This window comes from Azolla caroliniana, unplaced genomic scaffold (genome assembly GCF_043228905.1).
Source record: "Azolla caroliniana isolate FFs.n. ecotype wild unplaced genomic scaffold, voAzoCaro1.0.p SCAF_3, whole genome shotgun sequence".
Lineage (NCBI taxonomy): Eukaryota > Viridiplantae > Streptophyta > Polypodiopsida > Salviniales > Salviniaceae > Azolla > Azolla caroliniana.
This window is the reverse complement of record NW_028230438.1, coordinates 3,667,772-3,693,485: the sequence shown is the minus strand read 5'-3', so window position 1 is coordinate 3,693,485 and position 25,714 is coordinate 3,667,772. Positions and strand designations below refer to the sequence as shown.

Below are 25,714 nucleotides of genomic sequence, written 5' to 3'. Positions count from 1 at the left end.
TACTAGATGATGATGTAGAAATGGTAGCTTGAAATAAAAGCAACCTGGGGTTGAAGAGAATAGAAGGATATTAAAATGATCCAAGAAAAGGCGTTCATATGACCAGATTGAATGAGTCCTTTAGAAGAAGATTTGCAAAGGCCTTTATAATGAAGGCAAGTTGAAGGTAAAGATTCTTCAAGATATCTGGGCCATTAAAGAATTCGTGTGGGTTTTACAAAGACATTCCATCTAGATCTTAGGAGAAAAAATGAGGATTTTTTCTCACTTCATGCAGGTATCCATTTATCACACATGATTCAAAGGAGATATGGTACAATGGCATGCCATGTTATTGGGTTATATTGAGCAAGATAAGAATGAGGATGCTATACAACTCTATCCTTGAATGCTTGTGCAAGTCCACATCAACCATCTCGATGTCACCGATTATCACCAAAATCTTGTACCTACAAAAACAACATGAGTGTACTCTCTACCTCTCCTCATGAAAATATGCTTCAACCCCCGCCAACGTCATCATCATCCTTATCTAAGCTGAAAATATGCTTCCTTGTTCGCATCAACCATTTCAGAGATTATTGCGAAAATAGTCTTACATCAATAGTCTCGCCATCTCACTGCTTACCACCAAAATCCTGTATTGACAACAACAAATAAGTCTAAAATAACTTTTCCTCGCCTTCTCATGATAATATGCTTCAACCCCCACACCATCATCACTCATCCTGATCAGAAAACAGAAAATCAACTTCCTCAAGTCCACATCAACCATCTCTACCTCTCCTCATGAAAATATGCTTCAACCCCCGCTAACATCATCACTCATCCTTATCTAAACTAAAAATATGCTTCATTGTCCGCATCAACCATCTCAGAGATTACCGCAAAAATCGTCTTACATCAATAGTCTCGCCATCTCATTGCTTACCACCAAAATCTTGTATTGACAACAACAAATGAGTCTAAAAAAACTTTTCCTCACCTCGTCATGATAATATGCTTCAACCCCCACACCATCATCACTCATCCTGATAAAAAAAAACAGAAAATCAGCTTCCTCAAGTCCACATTAACTATCTCTCTGTCGCTGATTATCACCAAAATCTTGTACCTACAAAAACAACATGAGTGTCTCTCTACCTCTCCTCATGAAAATATGCTTCAACCCCGCCAACATCATCACTCATCCTTATATAAACTAAAAATATGCTTCATTGTCCGAATCAACTTGTATGTGTGAGCTTGTCTTCAATCAAATTGATACCCTTAATGCTTGCAAACAATTTTTCAAATGATATTATGAAATCAAGAAACTTGGGTAATTTGTAGACCATCTCACTTTCACATTCGTAGCTATTGGCCATAGGCTCAGATGCTATTATAAGCTCTCATCTATAAATAGGAACAAGGATTCAAATGCAGGGTCATGTAAATTAGGAAAGTTATTTCACATGATGATATGTTAAATACATATTATATTTTTTTGTCACATCCAATGCCAAACTTGAAATTTCTCTAGGTATTTCCGCTTCATTCATCTTTGCTCGTTCGAATCTACCTTGTATCCATTTGACGAGTGGAGGTGTTGGCCTAGCCATAACACCTCGTCACTTTGTGTCACTTGAATATCTATACATTTGTAATCATTTATAATTATTGTGATGCTCTCTTGCTCTTCCTGCGAAAGTCGAAATGGTGTAAATTTGCCACTAAGCATCTTGTTGATCATTGTGTTTTCTTCGTCATGTGTCCATGTAAGAGGTGTGTCTTCATGCACATTTTGCAAATACTAAAAGATGTACTTAGTATATGCATTCTTTATGTAGCCATCCTTTGATCCCTCTAACCATGATATTTGAAGAACAAACCTTTTTAATATGCACATGAATCTCTCCACCCAAAACATCTAACATGTGTTCACTACACTTACAAGTTCAATCTCGCCAACAAGATGAATCAAAGGGGTTTTTTTCTCTATCAAACATACAAGCTAACAACTTCCCTCTTTCTTTGAAGTATTGACATTTCCTTCAAGGTTTAGAGTCATTGTCAAAGTGTCTCTCTTTCCTTGATAGATGTGTCGAAATAAATTTTATTTCTCTCACATCAAAATTAGTTTTGGGTTTCCACAAATATGCAAATGAAAACATATGAACCATACTTATTTCAATGGATTGCAAAGAAGAAAAGTGATAATCCATGTATGACCCCTTAATCATGTATCCCTCATACACCATGAACACATTACCTTTTTCTAAAAAGAGTCATGCATATATGCATTTATTGCTTCCTATTTTATAAGAGACATTTGCATACTATTAACATGATACATCAATTCAGATTTCTCACTCGACAATGGACATAATCATGCTTTCATATCACTAGAGGAACAAGTATCAAATTTATATAAACCCCATCAATCTCTAAAGGCAAGGAATTAGAATAATAAATGTGTAGGGCTAATTTTGATACATAAAGACACTTTTGATTGTACAAATTTTGATACTTTACAAAAGTTGGTGGTGAAAGTATTTAATTTTCCTAAAATCTAGCACATGGTACGATGCTCCTTTCGTCATCAATAACAATTATCTTATAACATGCTCAAGTGGGTGTGTCATGGAACTACAAGAGAGATCTTGTTCTACCATAATATTAAGATAAGAAGACAAGTTCGGATTGTAAAATATAACCGAAGATAAGTACGTCTAAGTAACGTTGTTGCCAAAATAATTAGTGTTGGAGTCTTGAAGAAGGAAATTGGGATTCAATATTGTCTCCTTCTAAAGTTCGATGTGATTGAACAAGCAATGAAACCTAGGCATCTAGTCACGTAAAGTTTGTAACTTTGGTAATGAGCATTGTCCCTTCTTTTATAACATCCATGACCCCCCCCACGTGCTCAAAATGGACTTAGCATGCATCACCATGTGTGCTTGTATACCATTTAGCAAAAGCAACATATTGATGGACATTCACCTCCACATCTCATCATTAATATCCATGGTTGGTTCACCCATTTCTTCTTGTACTTGCATAGACATTTGATTTAGCAAAAAAGGCACGTCACACATTTGCTACCATCTCATCGCCATTACCCATTGTTAAACATGTACTCTGGAAAAGTTTGTTGGGGCAATGTTGTTGGGAAGACGTTCAAGTTGTGTAGTAGATCCAATAGCCCATATTTATTCCAATAGATTGCAAAGAAGAAAAGTAGTAATCCTTGTGTCACCAAAATAAACCAAAGTGATATTAAAATCCTAGTTTGGAAATTAATGGGGTCTTTCAACTTTATATTTCACAATTATAATAAGAATCGACAATTGACACATGGGAAAGTTTGCTCGTTGAGTAAACTCTCAATAGGGTAAGCAATCACAACATTTTTGCAACTATTACCTCTTACTTAATTGTTTTAAAATTTTCCTTCCTAAATTCAAGCATTGTGTCTATATATGTATTGTCGTTAAAATTTGCTTAAATCATAGGATCCCTTGGATGGTGTCATTTTCAAGCATTTCTTTTGTGGTTAAGTTTTTATCATTCTTTTAACATGCTAGGCTTTTTTATTCGAGATTATAACAGATCACAATTCAACAATTTAATTTTGTTTAGATCATGCATGGTTTTAACAACCTAGCATGACAAAATTATGAAATATGTATGTGCACATTTGTTCATGCATGTTCATGGGTTTACATCATGTACTTGTTAGATTAAACAAATAACGCTAATCAATATCTTGAACTTGATATAAGTAACCCATCCAATGAGATAGGCCAAAAGTGAAAAAGATGTGAATGGCAAATTCTGATATCTCCTTAAATTTGAATATGTTACCATTACCTACTACATTTGTTAGTCCACAACGGTTTGGATTAACCCCTTAACACATGACCTAATTCCAAAGTTTGTAAATCACCAATTCAAGTTCTGTAAATGAAAACATTGTTCGAGACTTGAGTTTTATCCTTTCACAACATTAAGAAATATACTTTGTACAATAAACTTCACTAGATTGTGAAAAATGTGCACAATAATAATAATGTTGTTGAGAGTGTTAGAAAAAACAACCACTTGCAAGTCAGAGTGAGCCCACTCGTTGACATTTTCCATCTATCACCCTATAATAATGAAGAAAGGCAAGAGTCCTCACAATGCATGGATTCAAGGGAAAAAGCCATGATGAAGACGAGCAAGGGAAGAGCGCGACAAATGATTTCCGAAGTATAAGAGGTCATCCTTGTTAATGAGTTCTTTTCTTGTGTTTATGTGTACACATATTTATATCAAAATCTCATTAGTATGAATCTTAAAGCAACCAAGTACAAGCTTTGACAATTGCACATACATGCAGTACACAAGCTTGTAGGTAGATGAGTCACTCAGTTGAGTGTTAATGGTGGTAGGCCCACCATATCTTAGTTGAAGGAGCAGGCACTATTGTTGCTTGCCATTTACAACAACACCTTGGTCCTTGGACAAAGATTTCGCTGACGTAATGGAAGAGAAATTCGATCAGTATGTTTGACATTATGAAACCATCACTTCATTAAGTTAGGTACAACGCCCCACGCAAAAGCTAAAAATCAAAGCTCGACCAGGAAATAGATAATAATGCTCAAAGACTGAGCAAACTGCTTGACAGTGTAATTAACAATCAAAGGCGGTTCGGATCAATTTGGTTTGAGGGTGTCAAACTCAAACCATTTTTTTAAATTGAAACTTAAACTGAACTGAATTGAAACATGAAACCATTTAAACCGAAACTATTCAAACCAAACCACTAAAACAAAATCCAAACTCAAACCAAACGGTTTTAGAGATTTTCAACCCATTAAACCGTTAAAACCGTAGTTTCATGGTTCAGTTTCGATTTTCAAGTTAGGTCAAATTTCAAAATTTTAAATCTTTCAATATTTCAAAATTTTTCCCCAAAATGTCAAAATTAAGCTTAAATATGACAAGGTTGCTCAAAAAATTATTTAAGAAAATAATCAAGTGGCAACCGTTTGAACCCAACTGAACCGAGCCTTTGACCCCCCCAAACCGAACCTTTAAAGTAAACTTGAAACTGAACCAAACCATACCGTTTTAACAGTTAAATTGTTGAGCCGCAGTTTCACAGTTTGGTTCGGTTCAAACCGAACCGTTGCCGATTGCTAGGTGTAATGTTGTTAACAACACCATTGTGAGTAGTTTTGGTAATACACTAGATAGTGATGAGTTCAAGTGTGGAGATAGCTACACATTTGCGAAGCACAAAGTGTCATCTTCTTTTGTACTGTCTCTGGCGATGCATCCTTCGTCGGATAATATTTTATATTCCGACATCCTAGGCCCATTCTTCTGCCAACTGGTCTAACATGATCTCTTACTGTACCTAGTCCTCTAAGCCACACGGTTCGTCGTTAGGTTTTTTTATATGTCCTTCGTGAGGTCATGGTTTTTGCTGCTCTAATCATGTAGTAGTCTATTTCGATTAGTGATACTGTATACATTATTCTTCTTGGAGGGGTACCCTTTGGAATTCTGAAAATAGGAGAGAGAGGGAGAGAGAGATTTTATGTTTGCTTTGATGATTGATCAATGGGAGAAACACTGAATCGGATCAGTTGATTCATTTATTGTGGGGACTCTCCATAGCTCAAGCAGTTATTTATCCCATGATTACCCTCTCTTTGACTGGAACAGAGGAGGCAGGGGAGGGACTAAAATAGAAGAGAAAAGAGGGAAAAGAAAAAAAGGAGATATTGATATTATTATGCCACCTCTTGCCTCTGTTTGCAGCCTTTTATGTGATCTTCCCAAATACAAGAAACAAAGGAATGTTGTCATCGCTCTTTGCTTTTACAAATGCATGTGGAAATATGGTCTAAGAGCTCATAATTTGATTGGACATCACATAATCTTAATGTTACTAGATGTTGGTCACATGTTGGAAGCTCATGAAATCCTGAAAAACTCGTCATTCTGCGTTGAGAATTTCTGGAATTCGCTCATCACAGATCTGGTTAAATATGGCGAATTGAATCAAGCCATTGGTTTGTACATACAAATGCAAGAAGATAGGTCTTCAGAACCTAATATATATGCATTTTCATTGTTACTCAAGGCTTGTGGTCACACAAAAGATGCCAAAAGTGGTTCTACAATGCATGCTGAAATTGCTCGGAAGTGGTCATTAGAGAAAAAATGTCTTCACAGTAACATCTTGATTGATATGTATGTGAGAGGTGGATGTCTTTCAAAAGCTCAAGAGGTGTTTGATAACCTCGTGGTTCGAGATGTTGTGTCTTGGACATCCCTCATGTCTGGCTATGTGAAACATGATCACAATGAGCAAGTGCTTCAATTCTTTCAAGAGATGCAAATCCAAGGTATATGTCCAAATGCATTAACTTATGTGTGTTTTTTGAAGGCATGTGGCAGTCTTGGAGCCATCGAGAAGGGCAAGGAATTGCATGCCCATGTCGAGAGAATAGGGTTATGGGAAAAAGAACTAATTTTAGGCAATGCTTTAGTTTACATGTATGTTAAGTGTGGATGCCTAACAAATGCACAAGAAGTTTTTGATAACCTTCCAACTCGAGATGTGGTAACTTGGACAACTCTGATTGGTGGATATGCTAACTATGATTTTGGAGTGGAAGCACTCAATTATTATGGAAATATGCAACGGGAGGGTGTCTCACCGAATGCACACACGTATGTGTGTAGCTTAAAAGCATGTGGTATTCTAAAAGATGCTAAGAAAGGTAAAGAGATTCATTCTGATATCATAAAAAAAGATTTGCTGAAAAATGAAGTGGTTGGAAGTGCCCTTATAGACATGTATGCGAAGTGCGGTTTGCTTGCAAAAGCACACGAGGTGTTTGATCAATTTCATGTTCAAGATGTCATTTCATGGAATGCATTAATCACAGGGTATATGAAACATAACCATAACAAAGAAGCATTGAGTTGTTATGAACAAATGCAACTAAAGGGAGTATCACCAAATGCTATCACGTATATTACAATCATAAAAGCTTGTGCAAGTTTAGGAGCAATAGACAAGGGTGAAGAAATACATGCTGAGATTTCCAAAAAGGCGTCGCTGGAAAGGAGCCTTCTTGTTGGTAGTGCATTAGTTTACATGTATACAAAATGTGGTTTGCTTGAAAAAGCACAGAAAGTATTCGACAATATTCTTGAACGAGATGTAATTACATCAAATGCGTTGATAGCAGGATATGTAGACCATGATTGTAATAATGAAGCTTTAGTTTGTTTTGAAAAGATGGAATCAGAAGGTCTCTCACCAGACCCTGTAACATTTTCGTTCATCTTTAAAGCTTGTGGGGGCATTGGAGATTCAGACAAGGGTAGAGAAATGCATTGTGAAGTTGCTAGAAGAGGCCTCCTTGGGAAAGAACCCTTTCTTGGAAATGCGTTGATAGACATGTATGTGAAATTTGGTTTGCTTTCCAAAGCACATGAAATTTTTCATGATCTTCAGGTTCAAGATGTAGTTTCATGGACAACATTAATAGCTGGATATGTGGAACAGGACCACGGTATCAAAGCATTGGATTATTTTGAACAAATGCAACATGAAGGGGTTCTTCCTAATCCAGTTACATTTGTGTGCATCTTGAAAGCATGTGGTATAATCGGAGAGATAGTTAAAGGACAAGAAATACATGCAAAGGTTTTTAAAGAAGGTTTAATTGAATCAAGCCTTGTTGTTGGAAGTGCGGTTGTGGATATGTATGCCAAATGTGGTTGGCTTAAGAAAGCACAGGAAGTTTTCGACACGCTTGAGACCAGAGATATCATTGCATGGAATTCACTCATTTCAGGATATGCTCAACAAAATTATGGCAGTGAAGCACTCACTTATTTTGTGAAGATGCAATTGGATGGTGTCTCTCCAAATGCAATCACATTTACCAGCAGCTTGAAAGCTTGTGGAAGCATCAGATCCATTGATATGGGTCAAAAAATACATGCTGAGATCAATAGGCAAGGATTGCTAAATGTTTCTTGTATTGGAAATGCATTAATTGATATGCATTCCAAGTGTGGTTCGCTTATGAAAGCACAGGAAGTGTTTGACAAACTTTTGGTTCGAGATGTTATATCATGGAACTCCTTGATTGGTGGATATGCTAATTCAGAGCAGGGCAAAGCAGCATTGGACTGTCTGGAAAAGATGGAAGTAGAAGGGGTCATGCCCGATGCAATCACATTCTTTAGCATCTTGAAAGCATGTGGAAACATTGGAGCCAGGGAGAAAGGTGAAGAAATATATGCTGAAATGGCTAGGAAAGGTATCTTGGAACAACATGACCATATTATCAATAATGCATTGGTTGATCTATATGCAAAATGTGGGCCTCTTGGAAGAGCGGAGCAAATTTTTGACAAACTTCCAGTTCGAGATGTGGTATCATGGAATGCACTCATTTTAGGTTATGCACAATTAGGGGAGAATGCAAAAGCTTTAAATACATTTAATCGAATGAGAGATGAAGGACAAACACCAGATGTGGTGACATTTATCGGTGTTCTAAATGTATGTAGTCATGCATTATTAGTGGATAAAGGTGAAGCTTACTTTGATGCAATGAGTAAAGATTATGATATCTCCCCAACTCTTGAGCACTACACTTGCATGGCTGATCTTTTGGGTCGCACTGGTCACATAGATAGGGCATTAGTTCTACTCGAGAAAATGCCATGGAATGCTGATATAGTTGCTTGGCATACTATGTTGGATGCTTGCAGAAAATGGGGCAGTGTAGAATATGGGAAAAAAGCTTTCGAACGAGCTATAGTGTTGGACGAAATGGATGCATCGGCATATCTATGTATGTCCGGTATCTATGCTGATGCGGGAATGCAAGAGGATGTTCTCAAGATAAATTCATTACTTGAAATGCGGAAACAAGCACAAAGAAGTCAATGACACTATCGTTACTGAAGTACTTGATGGTACCATCGGTCACCATGGCATCATATTCAAGTCAAAGCACACAGTTGTCTGGGGTATTGTGACTCCTACTCGGACTCCATAGACAGAAGTAAACAGGTACTACTCCATCTAGTGTCCTCTTGGATCATTAATGCTTGAACAATAAACTATGTTATCGATGTTGATGTATAAGTGGAGTATAAGGCATTGTGCTTTGATGGTTTGCATGCAGATCGGATGTTGAGGGCAAGAGCTACATTGTGATATCCGAGAATCCAATGTTAACACCAAGTGGATGAAATTTGTGGAGCTTTGATAACAATGAACATAATGTGCAGAAGCACAGCACAGATAAAGACAATCCAACTAGAGTATTCTTCAACTAGACCATCTAGTGATATTGTACTGTAAGGGCAATTCAATGAGGTTGTCCACACTCCACCAGGAGATCTTGTTGTTGGCATAAGTCGTAAGCATGGACAACAACAAGAAGTTGTAAAGAACTTAAGACAATCCCATAATGAGCACATCTTTGGCTTGGTAGCCTTGTAATACTCTTTCTAAAATAGATGATTGTTTTTGTGCTCTATTTGTCGATCATGTCTCTATACTTCTTTCACCCCCTCATACATGCTTACAACATTATGCTAACTCTATATTAATCTAGCACTTAATGACTTGATTAACTTAACTTCATCCATAGTCCAATAACAAAAGTTAGTGTTGGTTAGTAACTTCAATCAAACTAAAGAGAGAGTTAGAGCAATCCCATCATCATCTAGCCCTGGATTATTGTCCCAATCTCCTCTAGTGATCAACTACGCTTAAAGACCTTGTATTGATGAAAAATCATTGCAAATTGCATGCAAATTTCAAGAGGGTACTCACACAACCATGAATCATATGGCCTATGGGCCTTCACCTAGTCCTCCTAGATATTTCCAAGCACACATATACACACATATTACCATAGGGCTCCTCAAGGTATTGAACAACATCCTTTGCTCTCAAGAACCTATCGATGGATGCTTACTCCACACTTATAGAGTGGGTCCAAGAGCATTGGTCCTAGATCTTTACAAGCGCACACGTCAACATGCATATTACTATAAGGTTCCTTGAGGTCTAGAACAATGGTTTGTGGTTCTCAAAAACCTATCAATCTATGCTTTCTTGATACTCGTAGAGTGGGTTCAAGCGTACTTTTGTAGTAAAAAAAATTCCCAAAACATGAACATTTGTCCTATATATACAAAACATGTGTGCTAATGGATTTTTAGAAGATACCACTTGTTAAGTTATCATAGATCCCCCCATCAACTATAATATATGGGTAGTATTTAGACAAATCCTATATCCAAGTGCACTCAAATACACAAAGCACAACCTTGTGGTTGTTATTCGAAGTTGTTGCATTAAGCATTAGAAAATTCTTATTGAATACCAACAATTTGAAGTCCCAGTTAGAAATATTTAAATATGTTTATTCTTTGATAAAATTGATATAGTGTGGTGCCCTTTTTGTAATCGATGAGACATTGTTGTGTTGATTGCATAAGGCTTTATACCTTGTGAACTTGACCTAATAAAAAGTGAAGAGTCGATGGTGTACTTTTTGAAACAAAGTTATCCTAATGTTGGAAATCTTTAGGAGTTGCAAATACCAAATCATCAATTCTTGTATATTTTGAGGATATTGCACTTTTTGTCAGATATAAACACATATGTATATAAACATAGATATAAAGACTTATCTTTTTAAGGTCTACCTTGTTGATAACTTAAATATAAAGACCAATCTTTTTGAGGTCTTCCTTGTTGATTGTCAGCATGACAAGCTTATGTAGGTGAGGCATGACATTACAAACAAGGCAATGAGGATGTGGAGTTACTTCTAGCATTTATCTTTAGAATCAAATAAAGGAAGAAAGACATAGGTGCGTCCAATGCGACCAAGACAAGAATACACTCATTCGTATCCCTTTTCATGTCTTGTTGAGAAAAAAAGAACTGAATTATAGGTACTAGAAATAAATATCTAGGCATGGGAAGGGAGACTCCTTTATAAATAAGACTATAAGACATGTCATTGCTCTCGATGGTGTTTTGCATAGATTTGCACTTCGAGATAGTTTTGATATGTGAGTGGTGTAGAGGTTTGGTTCTCTTATGCAATGTTATCACCATAGGAACGCGATAGACCATTCACTATGACACGCTTGAATGTGCATTTAGCTTCATTATAGTCTTCACATTGTGACCGAAATTAGGTCCCTTTTTTCTCATATCTTTATTTTGGAGCTAGTTGTCATTGATACTACAAAAGAGACAAGGGCGAGAGCGACACAAGCTAAGCCAATGTGATCTGAATTCCTAAGGAGCGATTATGAATACCGCCCAATTGAATAAGATAAGAAGGTCAGATAACATACAAGTCGCTTTCATATCAAAGCATAACTAAACGATTGGAAAAATCATCATAGGAAACGAGAACCTTATGGCTCGTTTCGGGAGATATTTAACAGAACCAACGAGGAGATATCTGGAAAGGGATTGAAAAAGGACCCTTAATTTTCTTCATCATATACTGCTACCACCAGATCTCTCTCTCTCTCTCTCTCTCTCCATGGGTGTGCCCCATGGAAAAAAATCACTGAAAAATCTATGGTGCCCAAGAGAGAGAGAGAGGTATGTGATGTAATCGGGGAAAACATAGGGGCTAGTGCTAGTTTTGGGTTTTTGCGTTTGCGTTTGCGTTTGCTTTTTGTCTCAATCCATTTGCTTTTTGCCATTCATCCATCCGTTGGACATCTTTTCTTCCGTCTCTGTTCTTCTCCTTCTGCCCTGTTCCTGCAGTTTCACTGATTTCAGAGAGAACCTCTCCCCCCCCCCCCCCCCCCCCCTTCTCCTGCACACACACAGATTCCTCCTACACACACGCACACACACAAAACCTAAAACCCAGAAAAAAAGAAACCCATCTCTTCTATAAGGTTTTTTTCTTCTATCAATCATCTTCATGCCCTTTCTTCATATAACGATTTCTTATTTTTTTTTGCATGTGGTTTGATACAATTCATGCCCTTTCCTGATATCATTTTTTGTTTGTATTTTGACCAGAATCGTTGTTTTTCTGGTGCCATTCTTTTATACACTTTGACGGGTTTGAATGTAGTTTGACAAGAATCATGCCCTTTTAATACCATTTCAATGTCATTTGACAAAGATTCATGGCCGAAGGATGCGTTTTGAACAAAAGTCAAGCCGTCTTATACAATTTTGAATGTATTTTGACTCCATTCATATCATTTTGAATCAAAATTTGGCAAAGATTTGTATCTTCTGATACTATTTTGATGTGTTTGGGGCAAGACTCATACCCATTTTGAATGTATCTTGACAGCTTTCACACACTTCTCATTCCAGTTTGGATCTAATTTTGACAAATATTCACATGAATCTTGGTCTCCTATCATTTGTTTCGACTAAGGATGGAAGTATGGATTCTTTTAGCCGCAGCAGGGTCAGGATATCTTGCAAAAAGATTGCAGAATTCGCATAATCCGAAAGGATCATCTGAAGATGAAGATGAAGATAATAAATTCAATCCAAAACTTTCCACATCAGACCGAAAACTTTCATATTACAGGGGTGTGTCTCATCACTTTTCTTCATCGTCAGTTCGGCGCAAAGATTTGAAACCTCGATGTGGCAAGGGCCTCCCCTCTGGAATCAGTGCCCGCAAGCATCATAAAGGTGAAAAGAAAGAGGGTAAGAAAAGTAGCGATGAAGAGATCGATATGATTGATAAGGGGCACAAGAAGATTATTGATAGGCAGATGGAGTTGCTGGACAAGGAACATCAGGAGATGATTGATAGGGGGATTGATATGCTTGACAGGGATCAGGAGGAGATTGTTGATATCAAGATGCATATGCTTGTTAAGAACCCTAAGAATAAGGCTTTTGAAAGATGCTTGGAAGAGAAGAACTTCCAAAATGCATCCAAAGAGAAGTTTGTGGAGCTGGATCCATTAAAGGGTGTTGAAGAAAAGAAGTTGATTGATATTAACCAACAAGTGTCAATGATGCGATTGAGTCGAAGTTGTGAAAGCATGATTGTGGAAAGCATTGATGATACCTATGGGCAAGGTAAAGATGCTGAAACGAAATTACATGTTTCTTCATCTGAACCCAAATTGAATACTGTTATGGATGATTTATCATCTCCTTCATCAATTGGATTGCTTTGCAGAAAGGTTGTGAATGATGATGATAAAATGCCAAGAACTAGATATACGGATGGTGATGGATATACAGGGAAACACATCAAGGATGCTTTGGATATTGCAACGTTTCAGGCTGAAGATTTTGTATTTGGAAAGACATGGATGCCTGGTTTTTGGGATGTTACTGAGGGTGTCTTTGTTCTTGATACTGAGAGTTTGCTTGTTCCGCATGATTCTGAAGGAAGAAATAAGGGTAGTAGTAGCTCAAGGAGATCCCGAACACCCTGCAAATATGGCAGAAGGAAGCTATTGAGAAAGAAAATTCCAGGAATTCAAAAGCCTATGTCATCCTTAGAGAGCTGCCTTTCAGCACAGATGGATGAATATAATAGGAAAAATCGAAAATTTGAGGAGTTTCGGAGGGCATCATCTTCATACCAAAGCTCGGAGAAAGAATTAGAAGAAAGTAGTAGCATGGGAATTTCTACAAGTGAAGCAAAGGTTGAATTACCTGAGGGTGATGTTGCTATTGGATTGCCTTTTTTGTCACCCAGGCAGCAACACCCAAAGAAAGTGATTAAAGAAGCATGTGAGAACTTCAAAAAGGGAGTTCCGCCACACTCTTCAAAACATGTGAGCACATATATTGAAGGTATGCTTAAGACATGAAACTATAGTCAACATATTTGTGTCTTTATCTTTCATATGGAATGGTAATATGAGCACCTACGCAACCTCCACCATAGGTAAGGTTTTTGTGTATGTTAATAATACAAGGATGATATTGTTGCTATATGTAGCATACCTTTTAAGTTTGCAGATGTTCACACATATAAAAGGTCCTTATTTCTATGAAAATATGGACTTTTTTGTTCTGTGGCAGGACTAGTTGGCTCTTCATTCGGAGGAATTTTGTTCAATTTTGGTATAGGTGTTGGTATAATGTTTGCCATAATGTCAGACATGCAGAGAACAAGAAAATTGGGGTTGCTTTTGAAAGAAGCACAGTCACTTACAAAAGATTTGGAGAATGAACTCAAAATAAAGGGTCTACAGAAGACTACTGTTTATTCTAGAGAAGGTGATGACGTTGCACCAACTGAAGAAAAAGAAGGAGAAAATTCTATGACCAATTCATTCATCAATGTTAGGAGTGTCGCGAACCTTCTTGACAAAATGAAAATGTTTTTGTCTAGTGAGGCACAGACAATACATAGAAAGGACATATCCAAGCTAGAAGCAGAACTAGTAGCAGAGCTTGAGATAATGGAGTTGGGCTGGGATGGAGATGGTTCAAAAAGTGCAAGAAAAGATTCTAGGCCAAGTGAGGTATGATATTCTTTTAATACGTTTCAATGAAGCATTTTACACAGAGTAGAAAGGGGGGGGAGTAACAGTGAAGGAATTACTGGTTATAAGCATGGCAAAATCTCTTCAAAATTCTTGGAAAACAGCCAGCTGTTTTTGGTGATAAATAGCCCCTGTTTTTCTTTCCCTGATGTTTAAATCATTCAAATGTCCTGGCAAAATGGTCAAGGACGACTATATAAAATTAACTGATTCTGTTAGTTTTCTTTATTTGCAGATCAACAGGGAAGTGGGTAGTCTGGTGCAAGGTGAATTGAAAATAAGTGGATTTCCTTGTGAATTCAAAGAAGACTCACAGGATAAAAGTGCATCATCTAATGAAGATCTGCATGCAAACAGCTATGCTGTCTCTCCAAGAGATTTGGCAAAACGTTTGCACGAGGTTTTGGAAACAAGGCAAGAGGCTCGTATTTCTGAGCTTGAATCTGAGATTAAGCTTCTAAAAATGAAGCTGCATGCAAAAGAAAGAGAGATTAAGCTTCTACGAAATGAAGCTGATCTAGATTGTAATGTTAGTGCAACTAAACATGCAGATAATTCCGATTTGAAGAGTTCTTCTTCATTCAAGAGTGATGACACTGAAACTAAAAACAACACAGCCTATATCGCTTTGGGAGGTGAGGCATTAGCTGCTTACATGGAAGCCTGTAATGAGTTCTCCAAAGCCTCAAATGATCATCCGCTAAGATCGGATAAGGATGAGTTAGCCACGGAGAGAGATGCATGTGAACGTGACCTCGATACTATGTACATGGAGAACTATGAAGGTTTGGAGCACGTGGACTTGGTGTCTTTGGCTGAAGATCTTTATGTTAATGGTGATCCTATGTGCATGGAGAAGATGCCCACAAATGGGCAACAGTTTGCTCGTACAAAAAACTCACGGAAAAGATCAGCATTTAGACATCCACAACCAGAGCACCTTATTTCTAGTTCAAGAGGATTTGATTCGGATGATGCAACAAATGAGACCTCTGGAAGTACCCCGTGCTCGGTGAAATGTATAGATTTCACCATTAATAAGGAGGAATCTTACAATGCAAATCGTGCTGAAGAGTTCATAAATTGTGTTGGCATTAACAGCCCCAAGATACAAGAGCGACACTCCATCCATTGCAAACATAATGAAGAGAATTGTGGTGATTTTGGTCATCCGGAAGGAGACAAGGAATGGATTACAATCAATGAACAAGATTATTACTATCCGGATTTGGATGAACAATTAGGAGAACTTCTCATCAAGCAGATTGTTGAGAAAAGCAGAAAAGGTTCACATATTGGACGTGATGCTCGGTTGATTCTTGCATCATTGGAGGATGGCGATGGAATTCATTGAGCGAGTAAATGGATAGAAGAAATTGTTTTTAAAGGCATGGAGCACATGTAATGTGTGTGACAAGTATCAGCCTTACATAATGTGTATGTATATAAATAAATATGAAAAGAATCTTCTAAACAAGGGAGGAATCTACCGAAGCAGAATATTGCACAATGGAGCTTATATGGCAACTTAGGCTATTTGTTCATTTATTTTTTATTTTTTCTTATGAGATTAGCATGTCATGTTATTTTTTACATGAAATCGAAATGTATAGGCTTAACGAAAGACATATTCGTTGTAATAATATTTCAGATTCATATATATTTTATGATTCACTTCATTGTCTTCTAAACTCCTTAAGGAGATGAAACTTTTACAGGTGTTTTTACAAATCTCCATGACATTATGATGTTTCTAGTTCATATAAAAACAGAGGAGACATTACAGGGGCTTTATGAATGTTAATAGTAAATACATACGACTTGGTTTCTAATGAAAAGGGAAATGCCATTGAATATAGCCATCTAATGATAGAGTTGGGATAGAAAGATAATCTTGTGAATTTCCCCTACATTCATTAAATAATAGGAAATTGCGAGAAAATATCACAAGTCTAATGTGAAATCCTGAGAATTTCCCCTACATTCATGAAATAACAGGAAATTAGGAGGAAATATCATAAATCTAATGTGAAATCCTGTGAATTTCCCCTACACTCATGAATTAGTCAGAAATTAAGAAAATGTCATAAATGTAAATTAAAATCCTGTGAATTTCCCCTACATTCATGGATCAATAGGAAATTATGAGCAAATATCATAAATCTAATGTAAATTTTAGCATATAGTTCAAATGATAGAGCCATCTAATGATAGAGTTGGGATAGGAAGATAATCCTGTAAATTTCCCCTACATAGGAAATTACCAAAAATCATAATTCTGATGTAAAATTTAACATATAGTTCTAGCTAACTGGGAAGTTCAAACATTCAGCCGACATTTTAGCTAATGATAACCCTGTACAAAAGGATGCCGTTCCCCTAGCTCTCAGAACTTGGCTTGGATTAACATACTCACACTTTCTTTGAGTTTTCAAAACAATAGAAATATGACAAGTGTTTGTCTCAATGGTGGACTTGCATTTGCGATGGCTGGGCTGATACCACTTTTCTAGCCAAGGTTTTATGGAGAAAAAATAAACAGAATGAAATTGAAATGTTTTGGGCTAGTAGAACGGATTAAATTAGGGAGGGAAAATGTCATCCAAGTCGAAAGCATTGTGACAAAGGGAAGACTATATACAATAATCCTATTCAAAAGTTACATAAAGGAAGACCCATATACAATAATCTTATTCAAAAGTTACAAAAAGGAAGAGTATATATACAATAATCTTAATCAAAAGTTACATACATAATAAAAACAAGATGGGCAACTTTCTAAAAGGTCCCACCGAGACTTGAACTCGGGTTACTGGATTCAGAGTCCAATGTCCTAACCACTAGACCATGGGACCAGATATTAAAGACTCTTGAAATTAATTTAAATGTTCTTAACATCTAAGCTCTTTTCCTATTCATCGTTCTCACGAATCCCGCCTAGTAATTAGTAGTAGTACTAATACAAGTATTGAAAACTACCAACAATGGACACAAAATGCAAAGTAAAATCTCTCTACTACCACTTGTTTACAATATCTTGTTGCATGTGCATCTAATAGAGGATGACCCAAGTAGCATTTGCAACAATATGTTGAAGGGCTCAACAAAGAACATTGTCACATTGTCAAGCAAGCCGTAAACTTTTCACTTAAAAGGTATCACATGGAATATATCCCTTTTCGTATGTGTCAAAAGCATGGTGTTTATGCCCTTTTTGAAATATCCATGTAAAATTATGAAACAACATTGGAGCCTTGCCATTGTTTACAACATGACCATTTTCTTCCCTCAAAAAACTCATCAAAAGGAAAAGGTTTTTGAGTTAATTACAAGAATGAAACAAATTTTTTAACATGCTTGGTTTATCTCCAAAATATACGTTCAAGGGGCACACAACAACACATATCATTTATTCCCCAAGCAATAATTGTATAGTTTTCTGTTTGTGCATTGTGCATGACCCTCAATGGAAATAATCCCACTCTCATCATTTACATCCTAACATCGGAGCTAGAAGAGTGACATTTTTTTATAATGTGTGAAGATTGATTGGCAACATTGAAAAAAGACTACATTCTTCAGACAAATCATTTTAAAAGAGTTAATATAGGATTAGCTATAGAGTCTATACCAAATTCTCCTTTGTAAGCGTAACAAACAAAACTCCATAGAAAACATTTGGTTGGAGAATATTTTGCCAAACATTCGGAGTGTGCACATGTAAGTATCATTCCATTTTGTTAAGATATTTATACTTTCTTTACTTGCCCTCGTTTCCATGTGATTTCATCTTAGCCATACGTGTTGTGGACCATGTACATTTGAGTGGATTGCCTAGAAGGGTATCAAATCCATGACTTGTTCACTCTTCATATCCTCAACTATGTAGTTATTTGCATTGACAAGCTTTTGAATCTATTATACTATAATCAAATTGTTACCTTCATTATACAACAAGGAAATCCTTCTGAATAACATGTTTATTATATACTTTGTTGCAACACATACATTATAGGCACAAAAACCTCAATTTGAGGTAAAACCCCACAAAAAGTAAAGAACATAAACAATTTTTGTAGTTAAAAACACACAAAATTAAGTGGAAATGTCAGGGAGAGATTTCTACAAATTGGACACGATTATAAAGAGATTGTCTCAAAGAAGTGTTGAAGAAGAAACGAAGTCTCCAATATATATGATTGACAAAATACTACATGATTTAAAGTTATCCAAATGGTCTATAATGTCACATGCAAAATAAAGTGGAAACGTTGGGGAGAGATTTTTGCAAATTGAACACAATCATAAAGAGATTGTCTCAAAGAAGTGTTGAAGAAGAAAGAAAGTCTCCAATATATGATTTACAAAATACCATAGGATTTTAAGTTATCCAAATGGTCTATAATGTCCACAATCCGATCGATTCAATAGAAAAAATATGGCATTGCTTTGACAATGATAGGAAAAGAGGTCATATAATTTTTCCAAATTATATGTTTGAAATCCCGAGTCAAAGATCACTCTTGTGTCTATAGATAAAAAATTCTTGATGGACAAGTCCTTGACAAGAGCGAGTCATAGCTGGGAAGGTTCAATGGCTCGTTACGAATTAGCAGTTTTCGATCCATTTGACCCTTACAAGCATATACAATTGCTAGAAACGAATCGATCATTTCACGAAAAAAGAATGGTATCATGAGGGGAAATAGACAGTCACTATGTATTTACATAGAATAACTAAGGAATAACTTTTCCTAACCCTCCCCTCCTCTCTATTCTCGAGTTTCTGTCACCTCTTGCAGATGCCCCTGAGTTTTTCATTATTTCTCTTGATGCCCTTTGCAGGCATAAGAAAAGAGCAAAGAGTGATCGAAGATGGAATCGGATGGTCCAAAGTTCATCGAATTGAATCGAATGGAATGGTCTAAAGTTAATAAATTGAATCAAATCGGATGGTCCAAAGTTAATCTAATTAAATCGAATCGGATTTACACAATGTGATTGCAGATTAAGAAGAAGGGGGGGGGGGGGGGGGGGATTGTATGAAGGGCATTCTACGGAAATAAAGGAAAGCCTCAGAAGAAGAAGAAGAGGAGAGGGTATATTCCATGAAAAGCTTAGCTTATGGAACAGAAAGACGAGAAAGAGAAGACATGAGCTATGCAGAGCAGGCTCAGAAGGAGCTTCCTCAAGTCTCCTCCCTCATTCTCCGCCTCCTCCTCCTCCTGTTTCTGCCAGGTGTCTCGTTTCTATTCGATCATTGAATCATCATCAGTACCACCATCATCATCATCACCATCACCATCGCCATCGCCATCACCATCACCACCAGAGAAACCTATCCTTCAAGCCCTTGCCCGAATCAAGCACCCACAAGACGCATTCTCTGCTGACTACTACCGAAGCCGTGGGCTTGTCACAGCAGTCGTTTGCGATGGCATGATCAGTGATCCCCCTAACAAGAAAAGGGGTCATCTTCATCCACAAACCACAAGTTTGCTTCTTTTCCTCAAAGAGAAAGATGTGTCGGGTTTCTTGCAGAAGATGGGTCACCGAGTGTTCATGTCCACAGTGTTTTTCTTGCATATTTCTAACCATTTCAATGATGCTTACATGGAAAACACCATGACCCAATTAGTCTTGCCTCGCACTGTAAGTGATTCTTAATCTTTATCTCTAATTTATAATTTATCGTCAATTTATATTTTGTTGATTTTTTTTATGTACAAATGTCTCTCAATATGTGAAGGGTTTTTATTTGAAAACATCTCAATATTTGGGGTATTTTTGCTGAACATGGATGCCAGACACATGAAGTCTTATAGGCATTTTTTGCACTAACACTCTCACATAGTGTATTAGGAGATAATATTACAGGCTTAGATTTGCTTACCTACCTAGGCATATTGTTAAATACTGAAGGGACACATAAAGAAAACTGTTCTTATTTTGTAGTATGCAAAGCCTTGGCGCGAAAATTTTCATACTGTTAGTATTGTTGGTAAACATGAGGGAGAACACAATAGGACTCTTGTCCATGTGGAAGTGTAGATATGTCTGCGGAGTCACTTCTGCAGAAACACACAATGTTGGAAACTATAGGGAAACATGAAGGAAAGTAGTTGGACTTGGGAAATTATTGAATTGTGGAGCCTCGCTTCCAAAAGCTCATATTGTTGAACACTACAGGAAAACTTGAGGGAAAGTGGGTTCTTTTCTGCCCTTCCTGATGTCCATGTTTAACTGACGCCAAGGTCAAGCAGCATCAAATTTCCACCCAACCATTCAATATATAGCCACATCTATATACCAGTGGATTGCATATGAACAATCTGCTTAATTAAGGTCCATACACTGTTTCTCTGACCCCTGACCCCTGACCCCTGGGATTATCCTAGTGCACAAGCCCCTTGCACAGTGCCTCCTGGATATTCACGATCATGACACATGGGATTACTTTGCCCTTACAAATAGTGTAAGAAAACAAGAATGGAAGTGACCTGTTTTCCATATGGGCACCTACCTATGAATTCAGAGTTTTTCCTATAGAAGCTATTCGTAACATCAGAGGAATGTTGATTTTCCTCACATGGGCACCTAGCTAGGTATATGGAACTTCACTTTCTATTACTTATGATGCTTGATCAGTGTGGAGAAACATGATTCTTCCCCACATGATACCTTGCCATGTATGTGTAGCCTGGGTTTCTAATGCTGATGCTGTTGAACATGGTAAGAAACATCAAGGGGAGGTGGATTCTTCCCCACATTAGGTACCTAGCTTTGTAGGGAAACATGAAGGAAAGTAGACACTTTCCGCATAAAAAATTCCTAAAATTTCTTGTGATATAGTTGGTTGATTTCTTTTCCTCAAATTATGCAGGTAAACTTTGATAACAATGGAAGGATCACGAATCTCCGATTCATAAAAGCAGTCGAGGGAGTAAAGATGAAACTTAATTGTCCTCTTGTAGTCTCAGGAATAGAAGAATGCATAGGCATAAAAAGAGGTAAGAAAACTCTCAGACTGGCCCATCTCTATATGTTTTTAATGCATGATTATCTCATGTTAAACCTGGAAGAAATTTCTCTAATAATTAAAACCCCAAATACTTGCAATTATTTAAATAATCTTTATGTGTTTAAATTGAAAGTACAAATACTCTAAATTGGACTGTATTAGAATCTTCCAAAATTTTGGTGTCAAATGATTTCCATAAATTCTGGAAAAAATATATTTTTTAAATTCACTGGAGGAAGTACATTTTCCCAAATCTATTATTAGGTCTACATTTCACAGAAGAGTATTTCTGTGCTGCATCTGGTTGATACCTTCATAACCTTTTGATGAGTAAAAAATATTTGAGCACTTTATCCCTGATCTTAATATGTAGTTAGTGTATTTCACACTCAGATTACTTTGTCACATTTACTTGTTCATTCCCTTGGAATGGATCAATTGAATTCCATGTATGTATTTATCCACTCATATCTTTATCATTGGTTACAATGGGCATTTTCCCCTTGCATACACAGAACAAATATATCTTCTTTCAGCTGGCACCATTAATTTGCTTTGGAACTATACCCTCGTGATTTTGCCATTCTTGCATATGACCTTTCAATAGCCTCATTCACCATCCCCGCACTGAAGAAAGTAGGAGTGGAAGGGCTGGATACTAATGGATCTGGGTAGAGGTATCTTCACTAGTACATTGTGCAAAGTATTCACTAGATATTTCCAAAGCAAGGAAAGCATCCGCGATGGCAGGAGAAATGGCCTTCATTTGTCAATGACAAGGGTGGCAAGATCGTGGTCTACAAAGATGGGGCCTAATTGCATGAAAAATTGAAATTCCCAATCTATTTTAACCCCTTTGCGATGTCCCAGTTGGAACAGGAGTAGTGCATTTATGTTTATGCCATGTGACTCGAAACAATGTTGTGTTTTACCAACAATGATCATCTCCATGTTCAGGAAGTTGTTTTGATGACATAAGTGCCAACCTTAAGTGCTTTCAGATAGGCATCTCCCAAACTCATTGGATACCAATGATCGGGATTTGGAATAATGCATTGGTGATTGTTTGGGCTGCAAACATCTCTTCCTGGATTATATCATGGGGAACCAATTTGCTCTTTATCATGCATGCAATCATTGAGACCAAAGGTCTCTCCAAATTTTACCAGTTATTTGCTTTGAAAAGACTCGGTCCCTAAGTTTCTGATAAGAGTCAGTGCAACAAGTCTATCAAATAATCACAATTTAGCTTCTGGCTATTGAATTGTATATGTGCACATTTTCTTTCAAAAGCACCAAGGGTCACATATCCACGAGAAAGTCGAGGCCAGGCATCCTCCCATGAGGAGACCGAGGCGTCACGAATGTTACAAATGTTACACTTAGTTATGTTTACGACCACGTGTATGCCACCTTTTCCTGTCCCAAGAAGAATTCTGGTTCTGATTTTGTTACCCATGCTTGAGTGGTGTTAAATACCATCACTTTCGTTTTATATAGGTTTACCAAGAATCTGTTGTTAAGGCATTTAGATGTCTTTGTAGTCCCTCCAGAGAATTGGATATCAGCGCAATATCATCAGAATATAGTAAATATTTGTATGGCTATACCTGCTAGGCATACTCTTGAACCACCAAATATCTCTATGTAATCTAGTACCTCATGTGTATAGGGACCAAGAGAGTAGGTGATAGAGGGACTGATAATAACTTGAGTTTTTTCATGCTTGATGTACAGGAAAGTAATAATTTAATAACTCCAGCCTGCACGTGGCATTGTGAAATGTGCAAATAATTGCCTCTATGTGAAAACTTGGCAAATGTACAAGTAACTTTATTGTAATAATAGTTTTAATTTTCATTTCTGTTATGTTTCGATAATGGTTTCAGGTTTTCTTTCTGAAATCAGATGATGTTTTGGTTGCAGGGGGCATATTAAAGCAGTATTACGGTTATCTTCCTCTATCTTGTGTTCCAGAGAGGTTACCCACAGCTGTAGAAGTGGATGTAAGCAAGTTAGATCTAGGGCAAGTTATGGTTGCAGGAGACATGCAAATTCAATGTGAGGTGGATTTGCATCCAGATTTAGACCCTGCATCTCCAATTTGTGAGATACTAACAATGAGTTAGTGTTACATCTTCAATTCTCTTCTAGATTCATAGGAAAATCTGTCCCCTTGAGAGATGTTTTTCCCTCTTGAGCTTCAAACATTTTTGTGATATATTATTACAAGTGGGTTAGTTAATCATCAGTTCTCTCCTAAACTCATGGAAAATCTTTTCCCCTAGCAGAATTTTCTCTCGTTTCAAACATTTTGTGCTCCTAGAACCTCTATATGTGGGTAAGCATTATTTTGACATAGCTTAAGAGCTATAGTATAGATGGCATTTGGAAATGTATGTATTTGATGCCATATATTGTACAGTGCCTCATGAAAAAATGTTCTCGTATAACAAAGAATATCTAATGCAAATTTAGTATTTTCCTTCATGTCAATCAATCTCACATCGCATTGACTAATAGAGATATTGATGGGTTTTTGCATGAGGAATATAATTGAGGCAATGAATATGTTGATGAGAGCAGAAAAAGATACCATGAATGCAATTTGTGGCTTGTGCTCTACATTTTGGTAAAGCAGATTACCTTCTTAATTATTTTATCCTCACAAAATTCTGAATGGTTGCTCATCCAGTAGTCTGTCCTCTAGTCGAGAGAGCCTTGTTTCGTTTAAGTTAAAGTATAGAGATGTCTTATAAACGACCATATAGTTCACATTCACACAATATTTAATGTCAACTGCAGTTCAATTGATTTCTGGTGTCATTATTTGATTGCGATAAAATAGAATTCCCTGCTTGGAAATTTGGCCGCTTCAAAAGTATGATAGTATATTATTGCAAATAGGATAGAAATCAAAGGCTTACCCAGTATGATCCATTTGCACCTCATTCCCTTAATGTATCTAAATATCATAGCCTCTAAGTTGATTTAGAGAAGGCATGCTCTTGTATAAATCAAGAGGTATTTTTATAGCATGACACCAAGTCAATATTAAACAGGCATGTAGGCTTCTCACCCATGGAATATACATGTGATGGTACAAAAGTTGTAAACTTCTCAACCATGTTTATATGCATGTGATTGCAAAAAATTCCTAAAAGATCTTTGACACCTATTTGATACATTTCTAGGTCTTGGTACATTGAAGTACATATTGATAAAACAAAAATCCTTACAAAGTTTGAAAGTTAGAATCTAACGTGTTAGGCATGTAATGAAGTATCACACTTGTTTCTGTCTCCAAAAGGCAACAATGGAATAGCAGTGCATTTATTTGTGCAATTCACATGATGAGTATATGCCAAGAATATGTTTTCAAAATTATCGCAAAGTTTACTATCATCTCCTAAAATTAACACTTGATATCCAACTGGGAAACTGCTTGTATGAGCTCAACACCGATGCAATATACTTTAGGATTTGGGTTAAGACCATCTGATCCATGTATATTCCAAACCATAGTATTAAACATACGTACCATATGTGCATTCACATTCTCGAATGTTTCAATCATTCAAGTATGGTAAACACCCTCAAAGTATGGTAAATACCATACTTTTGTATTCATTATTTATTATAAGGTAATTTTTTTTAAGGTAAGAAAGTTACGGTAAAAAATGTTTAAAAAAACATAAGAATGTTTTGAAAAAGAATGTTTGCCAATGCAGTGGAGTGTATTATGTACTATGTTCCAAACCTCTTGAGTATGCAATACATTAAAGAAAAAAATGGTTTACTTAATTGCAACTCTAACGAAGGTTTTGATTTCAAATAAAGTCAATATTTAAAATGTGGAACACCTATCATTAGAGCCAACCTTTTTTCCTAGTCCTAAACATAAATTTAATAACAAGTATTCAGTGCGAATGGTCTAGATTGTGAATAAAATGGTCAAGTTCAAGGATGGGGAAAATGGTCTAGATTGTGATTAAAAGCTATTATGACAGGATATTATGATTCTTCTTCTGTTCCGTAGGAGCTTCCAGACTAACAAATATTACTCTCCCTCGTGGATGTTATCACATTAACCAAATGTCAATAAAAACATTTTCCCCATGAAATTATAACTGGGTTGGTCATGTTAGT

The 25,714-nt window shown here is 36.7% G+C and overlaps 3 protein-coding genes and 1 non-coding gene across 6 annotated transcripts; 3 read left to right on the top strand and 1 right to left on the bottom strand.

Annotated features, from left to right (window-relative positions):
• The first annotated feature begins 5,594 nt into the window (after positions 1-5,594).
• Positions 5,595-9,552, top strand: LOC147865919 (pentatricopeptide repeat-containing protein At2g03380, mitochondrial-like). The gene has a single exon (XM_087316250.1). It carries the CDS (start codon positions 5,771-5,773, stop codon positions 8,957-8,959), a length of 3,189 nt encoding a protein of 1,062 aa, XP_087172376.1. The 5' UTR covers positions 5,595-5,770; the 3' UTR covers positions 8,960-9,552.
• A 2,336-nt stretch (positions 9,553-11,888) lies between these two features.
• LOC147865918 (uncharacterized) lies at positions 11,889-16,216 on the top strand. 2 transcript variants are annotated; one of them, XM_087316248.1, is made up of 5 exons: positions 11,889-11,958; positions 12,086-12,250; positions 12,369-13,846; positions 14,078-14,523; positions 14,780-16,216. In XM_087316248.1, exons 3-5 carry the CDS (start codon positions 12,457-12,459, stop codon positions 15,896-15,898), a joined length of 2,955 nt encoding a protein of 984 aa, XP_087172374.1. In that variant the 5' UTR covers positions 11,889-11,958; positions 12,086-12,250; positions 12,369-12,456; the 3' UTR covers positions 15,899-16,216. The 2 variants fall into 2 exon arrangements, with proteins under 2 accessions (XP_087172374.1, XP_087172375.1); XM_087316249.1 differs by having other exon boundaries at positions 11,890-11,958; positions 12,141-12,250.
• Positions 16,217-17,327: 1,111 nt separating this feature from the next.
• Positions 17,328-17,399, bottom strand: TRNAQ-CUG (transfer RNA glutamine (anticodon CUG)). Its single transcript has one exon. It is a non-coding gene; the product is annotated as a tRNA-Gln (tRNA).
• A 2,262-nt stretch (positions 17,400-19,661) lies between these two features.
• LOC147865916 (uncharacterized) lies at positions 19,662-24,055 on the top strand. 2 transcript variants are annotated; one of them, XR_015529452.1, is made up of 4 exons: positions 19,662-20,196; positions 21,428-21,554; positions 23,303-23,392; positions 23,492-23,616. XR_015529452.1 is itself a non-coding variant. In XM_087316247.1 (3 exons), exons 1-3 carry the CDS (start codon positions 19,705-19,707, stop codon positions 23,692-23,694), a joined length of 822 nt encoding a protein of 273 aa, XP_087172373.1. In that variant the 5' UTR covers positions 19,662-19,704; the 3' UTR covers positions 23,695-24,055. The 2 variants fall into 2 exon arrangements, 1 of the variants encoding a protein (XP_087172373.1); XM_087316247.1 differs by lacking the exon at positions 23,303-23,392 and having other exon boundaries at positions 23,492-24,055.
• Positions 24,056-25,714: the final 1,659 nt, after the last annotated feature.

Coding starts and splice junctions, on each gene's coding strand:
- LOC147865918 (XM_087316248.1), top strand. CDS start 12,457: ATGGAAGTATGGATTCTTTTAGCCGCAGCAGGGTCAGGATATCTTGCA. Junction 13,847..14,077: donor TGTGAGCACATATATTGAAG/GTATGCTTAAGA, acceptor GTTCTGTGGCAG/GACTAGTTGGCTCTTCATTC. Junction 14,524..14,779: donor AAGATTCTAGGCCAAGTGAG/GTATGATATTCT, acceptor CTTTATTTGCAG/ATCAACAGGGAAGTGGGTAG.
- LOC147865916 (XM_087316247.1), top strand. CDS start 19,705: ATGCAGAGCAGGCTCAGAAGGAGCTTCCTCAAGTCTCCTCCCTCATTC. Junction 20,197..21,427: donor AATTAGTCTTGCCTCGCACT/GTAAGTGATTCT, acceptor CAAATTATGCAG/GTAAACTTTGATAACAATGG. Junction 21,555..23,491: donor ATGCATAGGCATAAAAAGAG/GTAAGAAAACTC, acceptor TTTTGGTTGCAG/GGGGCATATTAAAGCAGTAT.
- LOC147865919 (XM_087316250.1), top strand. CDS start 5,771: ATGCCACCTCTTGCCTCTGTTTGCAGCCTTTTATGTGATCTTCCCAAA.